Raw genomic sequence first — 16,931 nt, 5'->3', positions numbered from 1 at the left:
AGGTTTTGATAAATCTAAAGTTACGTGTTTTCAGTGCAGGGAGAAAGGCCATTTCAAACGGGAATGCAAAGGAAGAGAAGCTAGTGGTGCACAGAATCCATTCGGGAAAGATGATTACTACCGCAAAGCTATCTATCAACAAGTTGGTCAATCTCAAGAACCACAGACGGCTCATGGGAGGAAGATTGAAGATCCCAAGAGAGCATGTTTGGTAGATTTCAGCTGGAGTGATTATATATCATCTGATGATAAAGCAGCAGCACGCATAATCGATCAAGATGATGAAAGACTTCCTGAAGGTTTCAGCTGGAATATGTTTGTTGACGAGAAAGGACAGTTCAAAGCATTCATTGCCAAGATTGTCAAAGAGACAGATTTGTTTGCTACTTGGATGAAATCTATTGGGGTGAATGTGTCTAGTGAGGATGAAAAGTCTGTTGCGTCTGATGGGAATTCAGAAAGTACCGATGAATTTTCAGAAAGATCTGGAGAAATTTCAGAGGGTTCAGATGAAAGTTTACAGAGTTCAGATGAGAGTGTACTAAATGAAGTTACTTCAGAAAAAGCAGTTATTTTTGATCAAACACCGTCTGATTCTGGTGTATCAGATGCTGATTCTGAAAAATTTGTAGAGTTTGATCAATCACTGGTTGACAAAAACAGTGATGACGAAGAAGAAAATTATGTAAATGTTGCTGAATCTCATCTTTCTCCTAAAAGTTTTCATGTTTATTTTGCAGATCGCATGAATACACTGAGGGCTATAGAACAACAAGAGAAGTCTGAAGGTGATATTCAAAACGTTGAAAATGTTGCTGAGAAGGTTACCGAAGTGGAGAAAGAAGAAAAAAGGGTGACTGTAGCTGAAAAGGTGATAGAAGTTGTGAAAACAATCGAGGTTGAGAAGATTGTTGAAGTCGTCAAGCCTTGTGAGAAGTGTTTGGAAGCTTGCAAGGAATGTGCAGCAAAAGACGACATTATAGGTGAGTACGAGAAGAAGAAGGAGCAGTTACTGTTCAACCTCAATTATGTGAAAGAATCGTACGATGTCTTGAACAAAACAGTAACTGGTCTTCAAACGACAAACTCAGAAAGAGAACAGGCATTGACAATGATGAATGCAACCTTGATGTCAAAACAAAAAGCGATCAATTTCTACATTGAAGAGAGTGCCAAATGGAAGCAAGAGTTGGAAACTGAAAAAATAGAAAATGAGAGAATTAGGCGATTATTGTTAAGCTATTCTACTTCTGATTATCTCATTGATCGTGTTTACCCAACTGTTGCAGGATTGGAAGGTTTTCAAGACGAGAAGCCAAGGAAGAAGAAAGACTGTGGTAAGAAACCGACTGTTAGCTATAACAAGTGTCCGCCTCCAATTTGGGATGGGTATTCTCCTAGGAAACCAAACGAGGAGCAACTTGAGAAAGCAGTCAATATAAAGTTAAAAACCGACACAACTGACGTTTTACCAGACAACATCGATGTCACGTTTACCTCGTCCGATACCGATCATGAGTCTGAGTTAATTAAAAAGGTGGTCGATCAGGTGTTGGATACTGATGAGGAGTCCGAGTCAAAATCCGAGTCAGGAGGGTCAAATTCGTCAGTCAACAGTCAAAATTCGTCGGTTAAACGATCTTACAGTATAGAATTTTTGTTATCGAAAGCAAATTTGGATGATGAAACATTTGAAGTTGCATACACTTTAAATGATTCGGACAAATTATACTGTGACAAAGAATTTCCAATAAGAAGTGTGCGTTTTGACATGATCAAAAAGGTTTTCAAAATGACAGAAATCAATATTTCTGAAATAAAAGATTTAAATCTTACTGAAAAACCTAAAAAGTACACTTCAAGAGTTCAACAACGTCTAAACAAGAAAAAGGGTTACAATTCTGGTTCGGGTTTTCAAAAGAAACCTAACCAAAATCGTAGCTACAAAAAGAAAGGTTTAGGTTTTGTTCCACCAGAAAATTATAAAAATGATAAAAATTCTAAAACAAAAACAGAATTTGTGTCAGGTGGAAGCTCAGATGAAGAACAGAAGAAACCATTCTGGAGACAGTCAAACCAAGAGTTTCTTGCTGAGCGAAAGAAGAATGGAACTGAAGTGTTTTATCAAAGGGAGACTCGTACCTGTTACAAATGCAATGAAACTGATCACATTGCATGGAACTATTCTGCAAATGCAAAAACAAAACAGGGAGTTTCTCAGAAACTAAAAGAAAAAGTTGTTGATGTTGAACCACCAACCGATAGACTTAAATGTTTTGAAAATTCTAAATATGAGGTTGGTGAGTGTTCGGAAAAGAATTTTTACAAAAAGAAAGAAAAAGACAACCAGGTGTGGGTTGTTAAAAAGGTTGATGTGAATGTCGACGATGAATCTGGTTCGACAAAGCCAGAAGAGCCACAAGTTGAGAAGAAAATTTTAGTGAATGATGAAGAGTTTTCGTCACTAAAATTTGAGGAAGTTAAGAAGAAAATTGGAAAAACTGAGATTTCAAATCAGTTTTACACTGAGAAAAAAGATTTTGATGTCGAGAAAACATTCAACGGGAATGTTAAAAAGATTTTTGGGAAAATGCTGAGTGGGAGAGCAAAGGGGGTTAAAGATTTTTATGCAACGAAAAAGGCAACATACAACCCTACTGCTCAAGAGTTGAAATCCATCAAGTCTGAGAAGACTTGGATGGATGTATGCTTTCCATGATAGTCTTAGGACTACGCCGGAGATCCCAAGTTTATATCGTGGATCAGGAATCGGCATCATTCTAGTGTTTAAAAAGTTTGGTTGAAAGATGTTGAATAGTGTTTGAATTTTACAGGTTGAAGGACTACGCCGGAGCTTCCAGGTTGGTAATTGAGAAGCAGGAATCGGCATCTTTCTGTCTAATTCGACAAGTGGTAAAGAGGTTTCTGTAGATGTGTCATTCCTACAGTAAAACCTACATATGGTATTTTGATCTAAAATTGGTATCTGTGGTTTTATGTTTGAGATGGTTATATTCTACAACTGGTACAGAGGCTGTTTAACTGCAAATGATAAATCAGGGACATTAAGTTGTACTTGATTTATTATTCATATGAGATTGATAAACAAGATGATGAACCATATCCCCATGCTTCATAAGTGGTAAACTTAAAAATGGTAAACACAAACTCATTTCCGGAAAAATCATTTTGATTAAAACAAACTTAAGTGTTTTGAAATCTAAATGAGAAAATGGTTTGTTGAAAGGGGGAGTTCAGATTGTTTATGCCTAGTGAATGGAAATTTGATGTGATTCGATATCAGTTGTCAAGTTCTGTACAGTTTGTTTTACTTTTCATGTTTCTAGTGGGTCAAGAGTCTAGTAGTTTTCAAATTTCCTTTGAAATGTGTTTGCATTTTAGGGGGAGTAGAAAATTTCAGAAAATCCAAAAACATTAGAAAAATTTGAAAAAGACAAAAAACATGATAAAATTCAAAAATGAGTTTCGTTGTGAAAAGAGGAAATGATAGTACATCAGTGGACTGTCACAACATGCTAAAGATTTGAAACGTTAATAGGTGATAAACAGTCTTACTGTGGATATGTCAGTAGGTTTTTACATATTTAGTAAATTGTGACGAGATATAAACTAAATTTCAAACTTGCTTGTTCTGTGGGTTAACACAAACTTGGATATATAGGTAACCCCTGAAATCTTGTTTGAAAGGTCCCTTATTCTGAGATACTAGGTCTTTATGCTCAGTGATATCTGGGGTATTATCCCGGGACTTCTGCTGTATGGAAGTACTGACCTAGTCCCCGGATAATACTTTCCGCAAAGCTTGAAAAAGCATCGCCCTCAGCAAGCTGATGAAACAATAAAATTGATAGTCGCTGCTGTTGAAATTAAAAGATCCTCTAAAGGGGACACACCAAAAGTCGAGCCGTCATCTCTCTGCTGAACGGAAGTTCTGACCTGAGCTCTCATGGCCTCGCATCTAACCCCTATACAGATATCAGCTGTGGTATACTCACCTGTAAGATTGAATATTGGGATCTGGATACGGGAGTATATTCAAGTAGTGGGACACGCGGATAAGTTTAAGTTCTTAAAACATTACTATCGTATCTCGGATCAGTTGAACTTTGTGTGAAAATTTCAGTGGACCGATATACTGACAATCTAGGTAAATTGTTTAGAACTTAAAATGAAATCAGCTTAACGGTGTTAGTGACATGTCTCATAAACTGATATGATCCTCTTACACGAACTCACAAAAATATGTTTGTAAATATTTCATTGTCTGCATTTCATTTCTTTACATTGAAAAATCCAAAAAGATTTTGTGTGTGTTTTAGCATAAATTTTAAAAAATTCAAAAAGATTTTTGACAACTGGTATTGGAAAGCTAATTTTCAAAATTCCGAGTGCTAAACATGATGACATTATTTGAGGGGGAGTGTTTGTGTGAAATTAAATGTTTTCATAATCTAACCTTTCAAGTGGTTCATCAAAAATCTGTGTTTGTTTTAAAGGAGAGTCTGAATTGGTGCAGGGTTATATGTTTGAAATATATATGTGAAAGAAATTTACTTTGAGGTAGAGCTTTTGCAGGATAAGATGAGAAGCTGTTAGATGGACAGCCAGACAACGATCCTGAAGATGTTGCTGAAGAACAAAGAAATACCAGCATATCGAGAGGGGGAGTCTGAAGACAAAGAGAGAGAGAAGCTCAGAGGACTGATAAAGACTGAAGATTGTGAAGACTCGACACTTAAGACTCGTCAACATCTGAGGGGGAGTCTGTTGGTGCAGTCATCTGTCGTCTTCGTCTTATGTTGAGTCTCGAATTTGTATCAGATCTGATCAGGCATGAAATCAAGAAACAGGAAAATTGAAGGCTGGCCGTTTGGAAAAAGTCTGGCCGTTTGAATGAAGGTTGTCCGTTTGAGAGGATTGCTGGCCGTTTGAAGGCTTTCGTTTGAGTGTTAGTTGACCGTTTGAGCATGTTCAAACGGTCAGGGCCTAGTCTATAAATAGGTCTCAAACGGTTTCATTTGTAACGTTTCGGAAAACTGATACCGAGGTGCTGCCGGTAGTTTCTTGTACTGTAATCACTGTTATATCAATAGAAAAGAGGTTTAAAGTGTATTCAAGCTGTTTTCTAGTGCGTTTCTTAGTATTCCGCCTCTGAAACGTACGAGAGCTCTTCAGAATGACTCATTCAGGTCGCGAAACCGGTCCTACAGTACCCAAGGCTATGGTCGATAGATCGCAGATAGGTGTGGAGGATGTACAGGTAGATCGCCCATATGAGCAACGAAGCGTGAGACCACATGTGATGCCTCCACCAGGGGTGGAGGAGAGATTGGCTCAGGTCGAGTCGGATGTAGCTGCTGTAGGGGTGGACATATCCCATATACAGAGCGACGTACAGTGGATGGTGGAGGCGATTATTGCTATGTATTTTGGCGCGCCCCTACCTCCACGAGCTGGCGTTGTACCACCATCGCCGTTGCTGCTTATTGTATTTTGGTTTTGTTTTTTTACATTCGAAACATCGTAAATATTTATCTTTTGTTGTAAATATTAATTTTATGTTTACAATTTATTTTGTTTGTTTGATAATTGTTATCGTATTGTTTATCCTATGCACATGTTTTGTTGTTAGTATATCCTGATTAATAAGAACTCATAATATTACAAGCTCGTAACATAATCTGATATATCTAAATAATACGGCAAATACTAACGTAATATAGATGATTCACATAATAAAGTAGAAAATTATTCAACACTAGTAGTACGTTTAATTACAAACTCATAACATAATCCGATATATCTAAATAATAGCGCAAACGCTACCGTCACATAATCTGATATATCTAAACAATTACAAAAACTTATTATTATTCGGTTTTTCGATTTTAGAAAAAAAAAATGTTTACTTATATATAGGTCGTATAACATTATACACCCATATATAGATGTTAAAAACCAAAATCTGATAAAAAAAACCATCCAAAATAAAAACACTAGGCCGTATAACATTACATTGGTCGTATACAATTGTATACAACTCGTATATTGTTATACGACTCGTATATATGTAAAACACAAAAAACATTCCTCAGCCAAAAATTCTGTGCAATAACATTCTATATGGCCCGTATAATGTTATACGTGCCGTACGTATATAGGGATGTGTAAAGCCACAAAACCTACATTTTAAATAGCTTTATAATTTTTAATAGAGTAAACTGTCATTTTGGTCCCTATGGTTTGGTCACTTTTGCCACTTTAGTCCAAAACTCAAACTTTTTGCATCTGGGTCCCTGTGGTTTCAGTTTTATTGCCATTTTGGTCTAAAAATGAAATCAGGTTATATTTGTCTTATAAAATCCTACTATTTTGTCATTTTCCGCAGGTGCAAAATGATCATTTCTTTTTTATAAATAAATATCATATTTTATAAGACAAATATGACCTGATTTGCCCCTGAGTAAAATGATAAAATTGCAGGATTTTATAAGACAAATATGACCTTGTTTCATTTTTGGACCAAAATGGCAATAAAACTGAAACCACAGGGACCCAGATGCAAAAAATTTGAGTTTTGGACTAAAGTGGCAAAAATGACCAAACCACAAGAACCAAAATCACAGTTTACTCTTTTTAATAAAAATTATAAGTCTAACCTCATACTTTAAAATAACAACTAAATATGAAAACTTACAGTATGAGAAAAATGCCCGGATAGTCCCTGTGGTTTCGCCTTTTTTCACCTATAGTCCCTATCTTTCTAAAACTACTTGAATAGTCCCCAAGTTTTCGATTTTTGTTCTCGGATAGTCCCTAGGTCTAACTTCAGTTACTTTTCTCAATTAAGTGGGTGTTGAAATGACCAAAATACCCTTTCCTTAAAAGGCCAAACCATAGGGACTATCCGGGCACCTTCTCTTTATAAAACCCATCCACCCTTCATCTTCAACATTAAGAAACCCTAATACCCACACCCTGCTTCTCTTTAAATCCACTACCAAACACCCCCTGCCTCTTGTTTTCCCTACCGACGAGCACAAGGGAGTCCGACTGGACTCCGGTGACGGGTCTAACTAGTTAATCGGCCGGCAAGACACCCCCAAACACCTCCCCTCGTCGACAAAACGGACCACCACCGTCCGGTGGTGGTGAGCGATGGCTGCGGAACCAGAGAGACAGAGAGGAAGAGAGAGAGAGAGACCGAGGAGAGGGAGAGAGATGGCGGAGGTTGGAGAGTGGTGGCGGGTTGCGGCGGTTTCATTCAAACTGATTTCATTCAGATCTGATATACAATTCAGATCTGAAACACATCACTATTTCATTCAAACAATCGAATCTAAGTTGTTTCTACATAATTTTTGAACATAATCAGTGAACTTTGTTTCGGTGAAATCGAATGAGTTTCGATTGATTTTTAACGTGTCTAGGACTGATTTGAATGAGTTTTGGTGATTTTCGAACTGTTTCGGTTTGTTGATTAAGAGTTTCGGACTAATTCGGTTTGTATCGGATCAAATTTGTTCAAGTTTCTGTGTGAATCAGTGTTTTTGATCGAAGTTTTGAGATTTCAAAAATTATAAGACAATTTTAAACTGTTTACATACTTATTGAACAACTATATTTGAACGAACTGATCTGAATCTGAGTTGCTGAAAGAAGCTGGTGTCGATTCGTATTTCGATCTAGTTTCAGATTGTTTCGTTTGAATTTCGAACAAATTCGGTTGATTTAAGACAAATTTTGATGTGTCGTATGTGCTTTTCAAACCGATTTCGATTGATTTTCAGAGAGTTTCAAGTTGATTTGATCTGTTTCGGATCAAATATTTTTAGTTTTGGACTGATTAAAAGATGGTGTTGGTGTCCCGCCTGAACAATGGTAAAAGATGGTGGTGAAAAGACGGCATCTGAACACCGAACACCGATAAGGTGTCGGCACCGGAGATGAAACAACTATGGAGAAGATCCAAAAGGTGGAGAAGAAGGGTGGGTGTGGGGGATTTTATAAATAAAAATGAAGAAGGTGCCCGGATAGTCCCTATGGTTTGGCCTTTTAAGGAAAGGGTATTTTGGTCATTTCAACACCCACTTAACTGAGAAAAGTAACTGAAGTTAGACCCAGGGACTATCCGAGAACAAAAACCGAAAACTTGAGGACTATTCAAGTAGTTTTAGAAAGATAGGGACTATAGGTGAAAAAAGGCGAAACCACAGAGACTATCCGGGCATTTTTCTCTTACAGTATTCTATTTGTTTATTTACAAAAGCTTATTCAAACAAATTTTTAAAAACCTTCTTTTTTTTTTTTTTTTTTTAAAACAAGTTAAGCAATCCCAAACACCCTCTAAAGATAGGGTTATAGATTTAGAGAGAGAGTAAAATTGTAGAGAGAAAAAACTTGGAATCCACTCGAACGGTTTTAAACAACAGGGGCAGCTCACTCTCCACTACTACTTCGTAATCGTAACTCTCAAGTCTCAAGTTCCAACACACCCACACATCATATAATACGACGTCGCATTGAGGAATCTGATCCTTCACTTTTTGAACCACAATTCAAACAGAAAGAAGAACAATCTCGAATGGCGACCAACACGCCGGTCAGAAAACCTCACACTTCCACTGCAGATCTGTTAACCTGGCCGGAAAATTCCGCCTTTGATTCGCCCGCCACCGCCTCTGCTGCTCGCTCTCATCAGGTATTCACAAATTAGGGCTAAATTGTTTTAATTTTATGATTTCCAACCAGTTGTTGTTGAATATTTGTTTTGAAATTTGTTCGATTGGATGAATGCAGCCATCGGATGGGATCAGTAAGGTGGTGTTTGGAGGTCAGGTTACCGATGAAGAAGTTGAGAGCTTGAACAAGAGGTTTGAGATCTGTCTGTTTTGTTTCAAATTGTTTATTTGTTGTTATTTGTTTACATTTGTGTTTTCGTGTTTCTTTGTGAAATATTAGGTTATTTATTTGTAATTGATTTGAAACAGAGATTTTTATGATTATATTTCTAATGTTCGAATTTGATTGGAGTTTCTTGCAGATCTGGTATGCTTTTATCATTAGATCATCAATGGTTGATATCACTCATATCAGTAATTTGACATTTTGTTTGTAGCTTGAGGTTCGATCGTGCTTTTATCATAGTTATTAAAGGTGTTAGGCGCACCCTAGGCGCATAGGCCTCGCCTGGGGCCTAGGCGCAAGGCGCAAAAAAAGCATGAGCCTTAGGAAAAAAAGGGCACGGCAAAAAAAAGTTAAAATATTTTTCTGTAATAGAAAATTAATACTGTTCTTCAAATAAAATAAACAAAAGTTATTATATAACATTTAATATCGTCTATCTAGTACCAAAAGTTAGAAAATGCTAGTTTATTAGGCTATAGGGTGTGGGGATCATGGTTGGGACATGATTTGCCACCTAGGAACATGAATGGAAGGCTACACCACCCCCTTGATTGATCCACCATGGTTTGCATGGATTAAACCATGACAACCATGGTCCTCCTTTCCATTTTTCAACAAATCATTTCCTTTTTGTTTAGACAAAGATAATAAATAAGGGGCTAATGGTTTGGGTCATGACCATACCCTTAGGGTAGTGGTTTTAGATGGTGGATTAAAGATGAGTTACATGGCACTAACATGGAGGGTCATGAGGGTCATGACCACACCCTATAGCCTTAGTGTAGAAAAGTAGTTTCGTTAGATAAAATCTAGCTGTAATCTTGCCGGAATTTAGAGAATTTGGCCGGAATCTGCGCATGAACCATCACATGGAGAATTAAAGCGCAATTGCCTTGACTTGAGGCGCAATTGCCTCGCCTTGCTAGGAAATTGGGCCTAGGCGCAAGAGGCGATGGCTTTTAACAACTATGGCTTTTATGATTTGAGATCCTGACAATAAAGATGGAAATGAATATCTAATTGTCATATTTAGTACCTGATTTGAAACTTGAATGTGTTGACTTAACTCTAGTTTCGCCTGTAACTTCATTTAAGACATTAAGTTGTAGATGTAATGTGAAATGATTGTTGCCAATTTACAGTGTTAGCAATTTTTTTCTGCAGTGGTAATTTTCTGATTGTTGATGTTTTTTAATAATGAAGTTTTGTCATTATATAGGCCTTGGGGTGTACTCTTAACTTCAATGGTGTTAAAAATGACATGGCAAGTTAACATGTCTTTCAAACCTATGTTGTCAAAGACGCAAGGCGCAGGCGAGGCGCATCGGCTTCGCCCGGAGCCTAGGCGCAAGGCGCAAAAAAAGCGTGGGCTTTTTTAAGAAAAGCGCACATGGAGAAAAAAATGTAAAAAATATGTTATGCTTTGAAAATAAATAAGATTCCACATATAAAATAAAAAAAAAAAAAAAACTATTATATATGCCATTTAAGATCATGTAGCTAATAGTTAGTAGCAAAAGTTTAGGACTTATATGTTGGAAGTTTTGGGTGTGTGAATGAAAGTCTCAAAAGGTGGTAAATACTTTGTCCCACATGGGTGTGGGGGGTTGCAAAAAATGAGTCTCTGAATTGGAATTTGGTTGAACTCGTGCGTGCCCGCACGTCCTGAGGACACGAATGCAACCCCTTTTGCGCTTTTGGGGTGTTAATGCTATTTATTAATTATTATCAATGTTTATTTTAGCTAAGAAGTTAATGAAATGGTATTATTGTTTATTTTAGCTAAGAAGTTAATGAAATGGTATTATTATAATTTACTTTGTATTTAATACAAATATTTATATTAAAATAATTAAAAAATGGTGGGTGAGGTAGAGTTAACAAGGTTAAACCATTTTCTTAGGATGAGATGATGGTGATATCTATACTTTAATTTAATGAAACTACATAGGGTGCATATCTTGTATAATTGTATATACCCTTTCTGGTAAAATATTACACACAGTTGATACCAAAGTGATTGATAATGGTGTTAAGGCCTCTCTTTATGTTATTTATCATTTGAAATTCCCTTGTTAACTTATTTTAAACTTGTTGTAATTCGTGGAATGATTGTTTGACAAACCAGTGTCACCGAATGTTATGTGCAATAATGTTTTGTGGAAGTCTTTTCTATTATATATGTTTCTTTCATTTGATGCAACTTTGGACTCCTTTTGGTGATCGCAGGAAACCTGTTTCAGGGTACAAGTTAAAGGAGATTACCGGCAGTGGCATATTTGCAGCCAGTGGAGAGGATAATGTTGAAGAAGCAGATGCTGCTAATCCCACCCAAAATAATAAAACTGGATTACGAATGTATCAGGTAACTAATTTATACCCTCAATGTGCAAATTTTTCCATCACAATTCAATTTTTATGTTTGAAACCTTAAGATTTTCAGTTTAACCATCACATTTCAGTTTTTATGTTTAATACCTTTATATTTTGAAATTATATTATTTGTTTCAAATATTATATGGACTGTTTTAGTTGAAAGATCCATAAGGTTCATGTTTCTTAAAAGGTCCTCTTTTTGAAATGAAACATATGTTAGTGGGCCTCTTTTTTTGGAAATAAAGGCTGTATAATAATCGGATGATGTATAAATAGGTCACCAGGCTTTTAAATTTTGTTCGTGAATACCACTTAACTACTAAAACAACTTTAGAGGCCACCCTGGTATTAGTTTGGTTTTGCTTATGTTAGTTTCAGGAAAAAAGTCGCCGAAAAATTGTATATTGACCTAAAGCTGGTAAACTTAAAGCTTTTTTTTTCACATCTAGAGTGGTAAAGGTAACAAAAAATGTCCTTGATTCTAGTCTAAAGATGGATTGCCAAAAAAAGGAGTAGATTCACGAGCGGTTTTTTTTTTTTTTTAACAACGCAAAGTGACAAAAGCTTTAAATTTAGAGGCACTTTGTCATTTTACAGTATTCTCGCAAGTTCTTTTGCCAGAATTGGCAAAAACGAAACCGAATTGATTCATGGGTGAACTCTAAATTTGTTTAACACTTGAATACTTGTATTCCTGTAATATTACAATATGTTTTCTCTGACCGAGCTTTATTTTCATCAGCAAACCGTTGCTGGGATCAGTCACATTTCATTTGGTGAAGAAGAATCAGTGTCTCCTAAAAAGGCACTTTCTGAAGCTAAGCAGCGGGAGCTAAGTGGTACATTAGATAGCGAGTCTGATTCAAAATTGAAAAAACAGTTTTCAAATGCAAAGAACAAGGAGCTCAGTGGACATAACATTTTTGCACCGCCACCAGAAATTCAACCCCGCCCATTGGCCGCTCGTGCATTGGCATTAAGAGAAAGCATAAGCATTGGTGAATCTGCTCCAAATAATGTACGCGGTTCTTTCATCTCTACTTACATGTTACATGCTTAGATTTATTATCTTATAATGCACACATTGCACAAATAGCTCATATTACATTGACAGTATTGACACATTGCATGCTTCATTTAGTTCATGTTTGAGTTGGACCTCTTGAATTGAGCTGACATTGATGAGTTAGATGGGTTGGATAAGGGATCAAAATGGGTTCAAGTTAAAACACATGTTTTTAGTACGGCTGGTTGGGTTAAAAGTTAAAACACGCTGTTTATCAGACATAAAACACTCGAAACAGCGCAATTTTGTTTTACCCGTTTATCTAAAGCAACTCAAATCGGCCTATAATTAAACAAACTAGTCGAAATTGCCATCTTTAAGTTGGACTAATGTCAAATACCCAATTGTATCTCAGACAAATGCTGAAGAACACGTGATCAAGACGGCAAAGAAGATCCCGAGCCAGAAGTTCACAGAGCTTTCAGGAAACAATATTTTCAAAGGCGACGAGGCCCCAGCATCAGCAGAAAAGCCGCTGAGCTCAGCAAAGCTTCGGGAAATGAGTGGAAGTAACATCTTTGCTGATGGGAAAGCAGAATCTAGAGACTATCTAGGTGGTGTTCGCAAGCCGCCAGGTGGCGAGAGCAGCATCGCATTGGTTTAGGTTCTAACCCATTTGTTTTCAGCGTTATTATTTTGGGGTCTTTTGTTTCATGTGGTTGGTAGTTGGTACTTGCTAATAACATTCATATGGATTCGACTTTTGGGTTTGTGTATCCCTTTGTTATTTGCACTTTTAGGGTATACGGTGGTGTATGGACTAAAGCCTTGTAGCGGGTAGCCGAGTTAATTCTTACATCGTGGGCTTGGACAAGGCATAACATCTCTTATTGGCTGTGGACCGCTCGGCAAGATCGATTTACCTCTTATCGTGGGCGGTTAAGGGTTTTCGGAACTGAACCTTTTGAAAATACTGTGGACCAATATGTGCACTTTTGACTGATTAGGTGGGTTATGTTCATAATTATGTGTTTGTTTAATTGAACTGCTTGAGTTTTGAGTTATGTTTGGTGTTTGTTTGATTGACATGTTTGTAGTTTATACAATTTTGAAATGACTATCCCCATGTCGTACAATTTAAAATTTTGATGTCAATATAATCTTTTAAGTGTAGCTAAAATAAAATCTAATGACACGTATTTGAATTATATATATATTATATAACATTATATGGGTGAGGATTAAATAGGAAGTATGATTTGGGTAGAAAGTATAAGAAGAAATGAGGTTGTGACATATGACGTGACAAAAAAGAAAAAACATAAGGGGTATTTTAGTCAATCAGAAATTAATCTCATAAAACCCTAAATTTAAAAAAACCAAGTACATATTTTTCTCTGTTGCCATTCATCTCACCACCACCACCACTCCATGGCGCACCACTCTCACTCGCAACACCATTGAGATCCAACAACGCGTGTGGCTAATCCATCGCGTTTGAAAAACGTTTTTTTTTTTTTTTTTTTTTTTTTTTTGTTTTAGTCTATTGCGTTTTAGAAAAAAAAAACATTTCTTTGTGTTTTTTGTCAATTGCGTTTTAGAAAAAAAGTCATTTTTATGCTTTTTGTCCATTGTGTTTTACGCATCTGGGTTTCCGATTTTTTTTTTTAAATATAGCAATTGTATACTCGTTTTAAAGATAAAAAACGCTCGTTTTTTTGTGCAATTTTATTAAAAAATAATGTCGTACGAAAGATTTATTTACGTTCTAAAAACGGGAAGAATTGGAGGAGGGAGAAACTATTGACTTTGATGAGCTAGAATACCCCTTAAGAAACCAAAGATTTCAACAATAAAAAATAATGTCGTACGAAAGATTTATTTACGTTCTAAAAACGAAAGATTTATTCACGCGTCTCATTTTTTTGTTCAATAATCTTAGCCTCTGATTCCTGAATATAGATGGTCAAGATTACTTCCTGACATTGCTACCTAAATAAACTTTCTAGCATATCCTGACCTAACATTATATATCAAAAGTTATAAAAATAAAAATAAAAATAAAAATAAAAGGTAATTACATGTGTGAAGCTCAAGGAGAAAAATTAAGGGTGTGGCTAAATGCACCCCCATTTTTACTTTTCATACCTCCCTTTCTAAAAATATTATTTTTAAACATTTTCAAATTCCACCCCTTTAAAAATATTTTAATATAATTGATCCCATCAATGATTTTTGTTACTTGCTGCAACACTTTCTTGTTGAAATCTGACCCTTATTAAGTCGATACAATCTGAATCATTTGATACTATAAACAATCTTAGGGTCTGTTTGGTATGGGGTAATGGAATAGATGAGAGAATGAAATGGATAAGGTAATGGAATGGACAACGGAATGAAATGGATCATTCCATTCCATTGTGATGTTTGGTTACTCACATGTGAATAAAATGAATCATTACTTTGTACAATTTGATAAACAAAAAAAGATGAAGTAGCGAAACATAACTGTATTAAAAACGACAAAAATATAATTGCCTCAATAATAATAATAATAATATATTAATGATAAAAAATTAATAATAGATTTTTGATATATATTAATATTAGTAAGAATATTGATAAATATAAATAAAAGTAAAATAATAATAATAATAATAATAATAATAATAATAATAATAATAATAATAATAATAATAATAACATATTTCTTACTATTCCTTAAGGATTGGAAAAAAAACACCTACATACCAAGGAATGGAAATTATTATATTTGGAAGGAGTTACATTCCTTTGGAATGCTTCATTCCATTACCATATGAGAACCAAACATGTTTTTTTTCATTCCATCAGAATGATCTATTCCATTCCACCTTCTATTCCATCATACCAAACGCTACCTTATTTCTTTTCTTTGTCGACATAATATATGGAACTCCTAAGAATCTTGTCATACAATTGTTCAGGTCTCCTAATCCCAATCTTTAACAATTGACATTAATACTCATTTGGTGGACCTTATTAATAGTGAGCCATTTGATATAGAATCAATTTTAATGGCTGATACTAATTTTAAGGGTTGATACTTCCTTTGTTACAAGACCAAAAAAGAACAGAAAGAATCCATACAAAAAAGTGGTCTCTAACAACAGTGACGAAGAACAGTCGTTTTTTTTTTTTCTATTTTACGAGCATTCCATTTTTTCTTATATTTCGCTAATATTTTATTCAAGCATTCATTTGTCTATTTTTTTAAAAGAACTATATTATGGAAGAAGATGAAAATCAAAGTTGAATAAAATTGTTTTTTCAAGCTCTCTTTTAAGCTCCTTTCAATCAGTGCAAAAATTTTTTTCCCCCATAGAATCGTTCATATGTATTGGCACGTATATCTCAATATTCAAATTATGGCATGTAGATTCCCTATAAAAATAGGGATATATCCTAATGCAATTTTTCAAAAAAATAGAAAATACAAGGGTTGATTTTATTTATTTACAAAGTTCAAAAGGGAAGTGCAATCAGTAAAATTTTAAAAAAAATGGAAGTACATTTAGCAACACCCAAAAGTTAATTAAGGAAATAAAAATATATATTACATAAATGAGCATGAATAAACTTAATGTCTTATTTAAAGCATTCACATCTAATTCTTTATGCTCATTCCATCGTCTAAATGTAAGAAAACTATATAAAAGTAAAAAAAGTACATCATCTCATTTTTATCTTTAAAAATTATCCATACATTTTAAGTAAAGTGCAATTTATCTCCCTATAGCTTAGTGGTTGGAGTAGGTTGCCACCCTCAATTTTTTGTTTTTGCACTCTATGTCATTCTGCGTACAAAATATCACATGATGCATCCTTGTTGTTTATTGAAACATTAGATTTTATTTTAAAAAGTTGTGAAAAGACCAAACTACCTTTTCTATGCAATATGCGTCTCCGTGCTTTATTATTAGGGTAAATTATACTTTTCATTCTTTATGTTTTGTATCGGATTGCAACGGATACACTTTAACTTCAGTAATTACAGTCACAGTCCTTTATTTCCAAAATCCATTACATGCTACGTCCTTTAGCCCTAACCTGGTTAAATTTTTTCGTTAAGTATGACATGTGCATTGCACATGAGGGTAGATTAGTAATTTTACTAGTTTTTTAAAAATATATTTAAACAAATACATATCTCTCTCTACAGAATCTGAAAACATCTCTCTTTCTTCCTTCTTCTCCACCTACCACCACCCACCCCACACACATCATCGTCACCGCCACTACACACCACCACCGCCATGATCGGCACTCCTATCAAGTTTGCAATATGATTTTTCGTATCCTCACCAACCTCCGACAACCACCACTAGCACCATCTCCATAACCGCCACCACCATCATATTCGCAACCACTATCGTCTGAAACCTCCACCGCCGTCAATTTCTGTAATTGTGTTTCAGTTACGAGCAGAAACCCTAATCATCCACTAATTTCTCCACTACACAAAAACCCTATCCCCCCCCCCCCAACCCATCGGAAAACGACCGATGCCGGAGGCTGAAACTGAAAATAGTGATTTGAAAAGGGTTAAAAAGAATACGACGGAGATGACATCAACTTATGC

General features: G+C 35.5%; 1 protein-coding gene across 1 annotated transcript; it reads left to right on the top strand.

Annotated features, from left to right (window-relative positions):
* Positions 1-8,369: 8,369 nt before the first annotated feature.
* Positions 8,370-13,416, top strand: LOC110912622. Its single transcript, XM_022157390.2, has 5 exons — positions 8,370-8,722; positions 8,821-8,894; positions 11,158-11,293; positions 12,047-12,322; positions 12,726-13,416. Exons 1-5 carry the CDS (start codon positions 8,606-8,608, stop codon positions 12,972-12,974), a joined length of 852 nt encoding a protein of 283 aa, XP_022013082.1. The 5' UTR covers positions 8,370-8,605; the 3' UTR covers positions 12,975-13,416.
* Positions 13,417-16,931: the final 3,515 nt, after the last annotated feature.

Source organism: Helianthus annuus, chromosome 15 (assembly GCF_002127325.2).
Source record: "Helianthus annuus cultivar XRQ/B chromosome 15, HanXRQr2.0-SUNRISE, whole genome shotgun sequence".
Lineage (NCBI taxonomy): Eukaryota > Viridiplantae > Streptophyta > Magnoliopsida > Asterales > Asteraceae > Helianthus > Helianthus annuus.
Note: the sequence above shows the minus strand (reverse complement) of the source record. Positions and strands in the feature narration are given on the sequence as shown.

Bases quoted from the DNA above. Each gene is read 5' to 3' on its own strand.
- LOC110912622 (XM_022157390.2), top strand. From the start codon at position 8,606: ATGGCGACCAACACGCCGGTCAGAAAACCTCACACTTCCACTGCAGAT. The intron at 8,895-11,157 runs GTTTGAGATCTG...TGGTGATCGCAG, and splicing joins GTTGAGAGCTTGAACAAGAG to GAAACCTGTTTCAGGGTACA. The intron at 12,323-12,725 runs GTACGCGGTTCT...ATTGTATCTCAG, and splicing joins GTGAATCTGCTCCAAATAAT to ACAAATGCTGAAGAACACGT.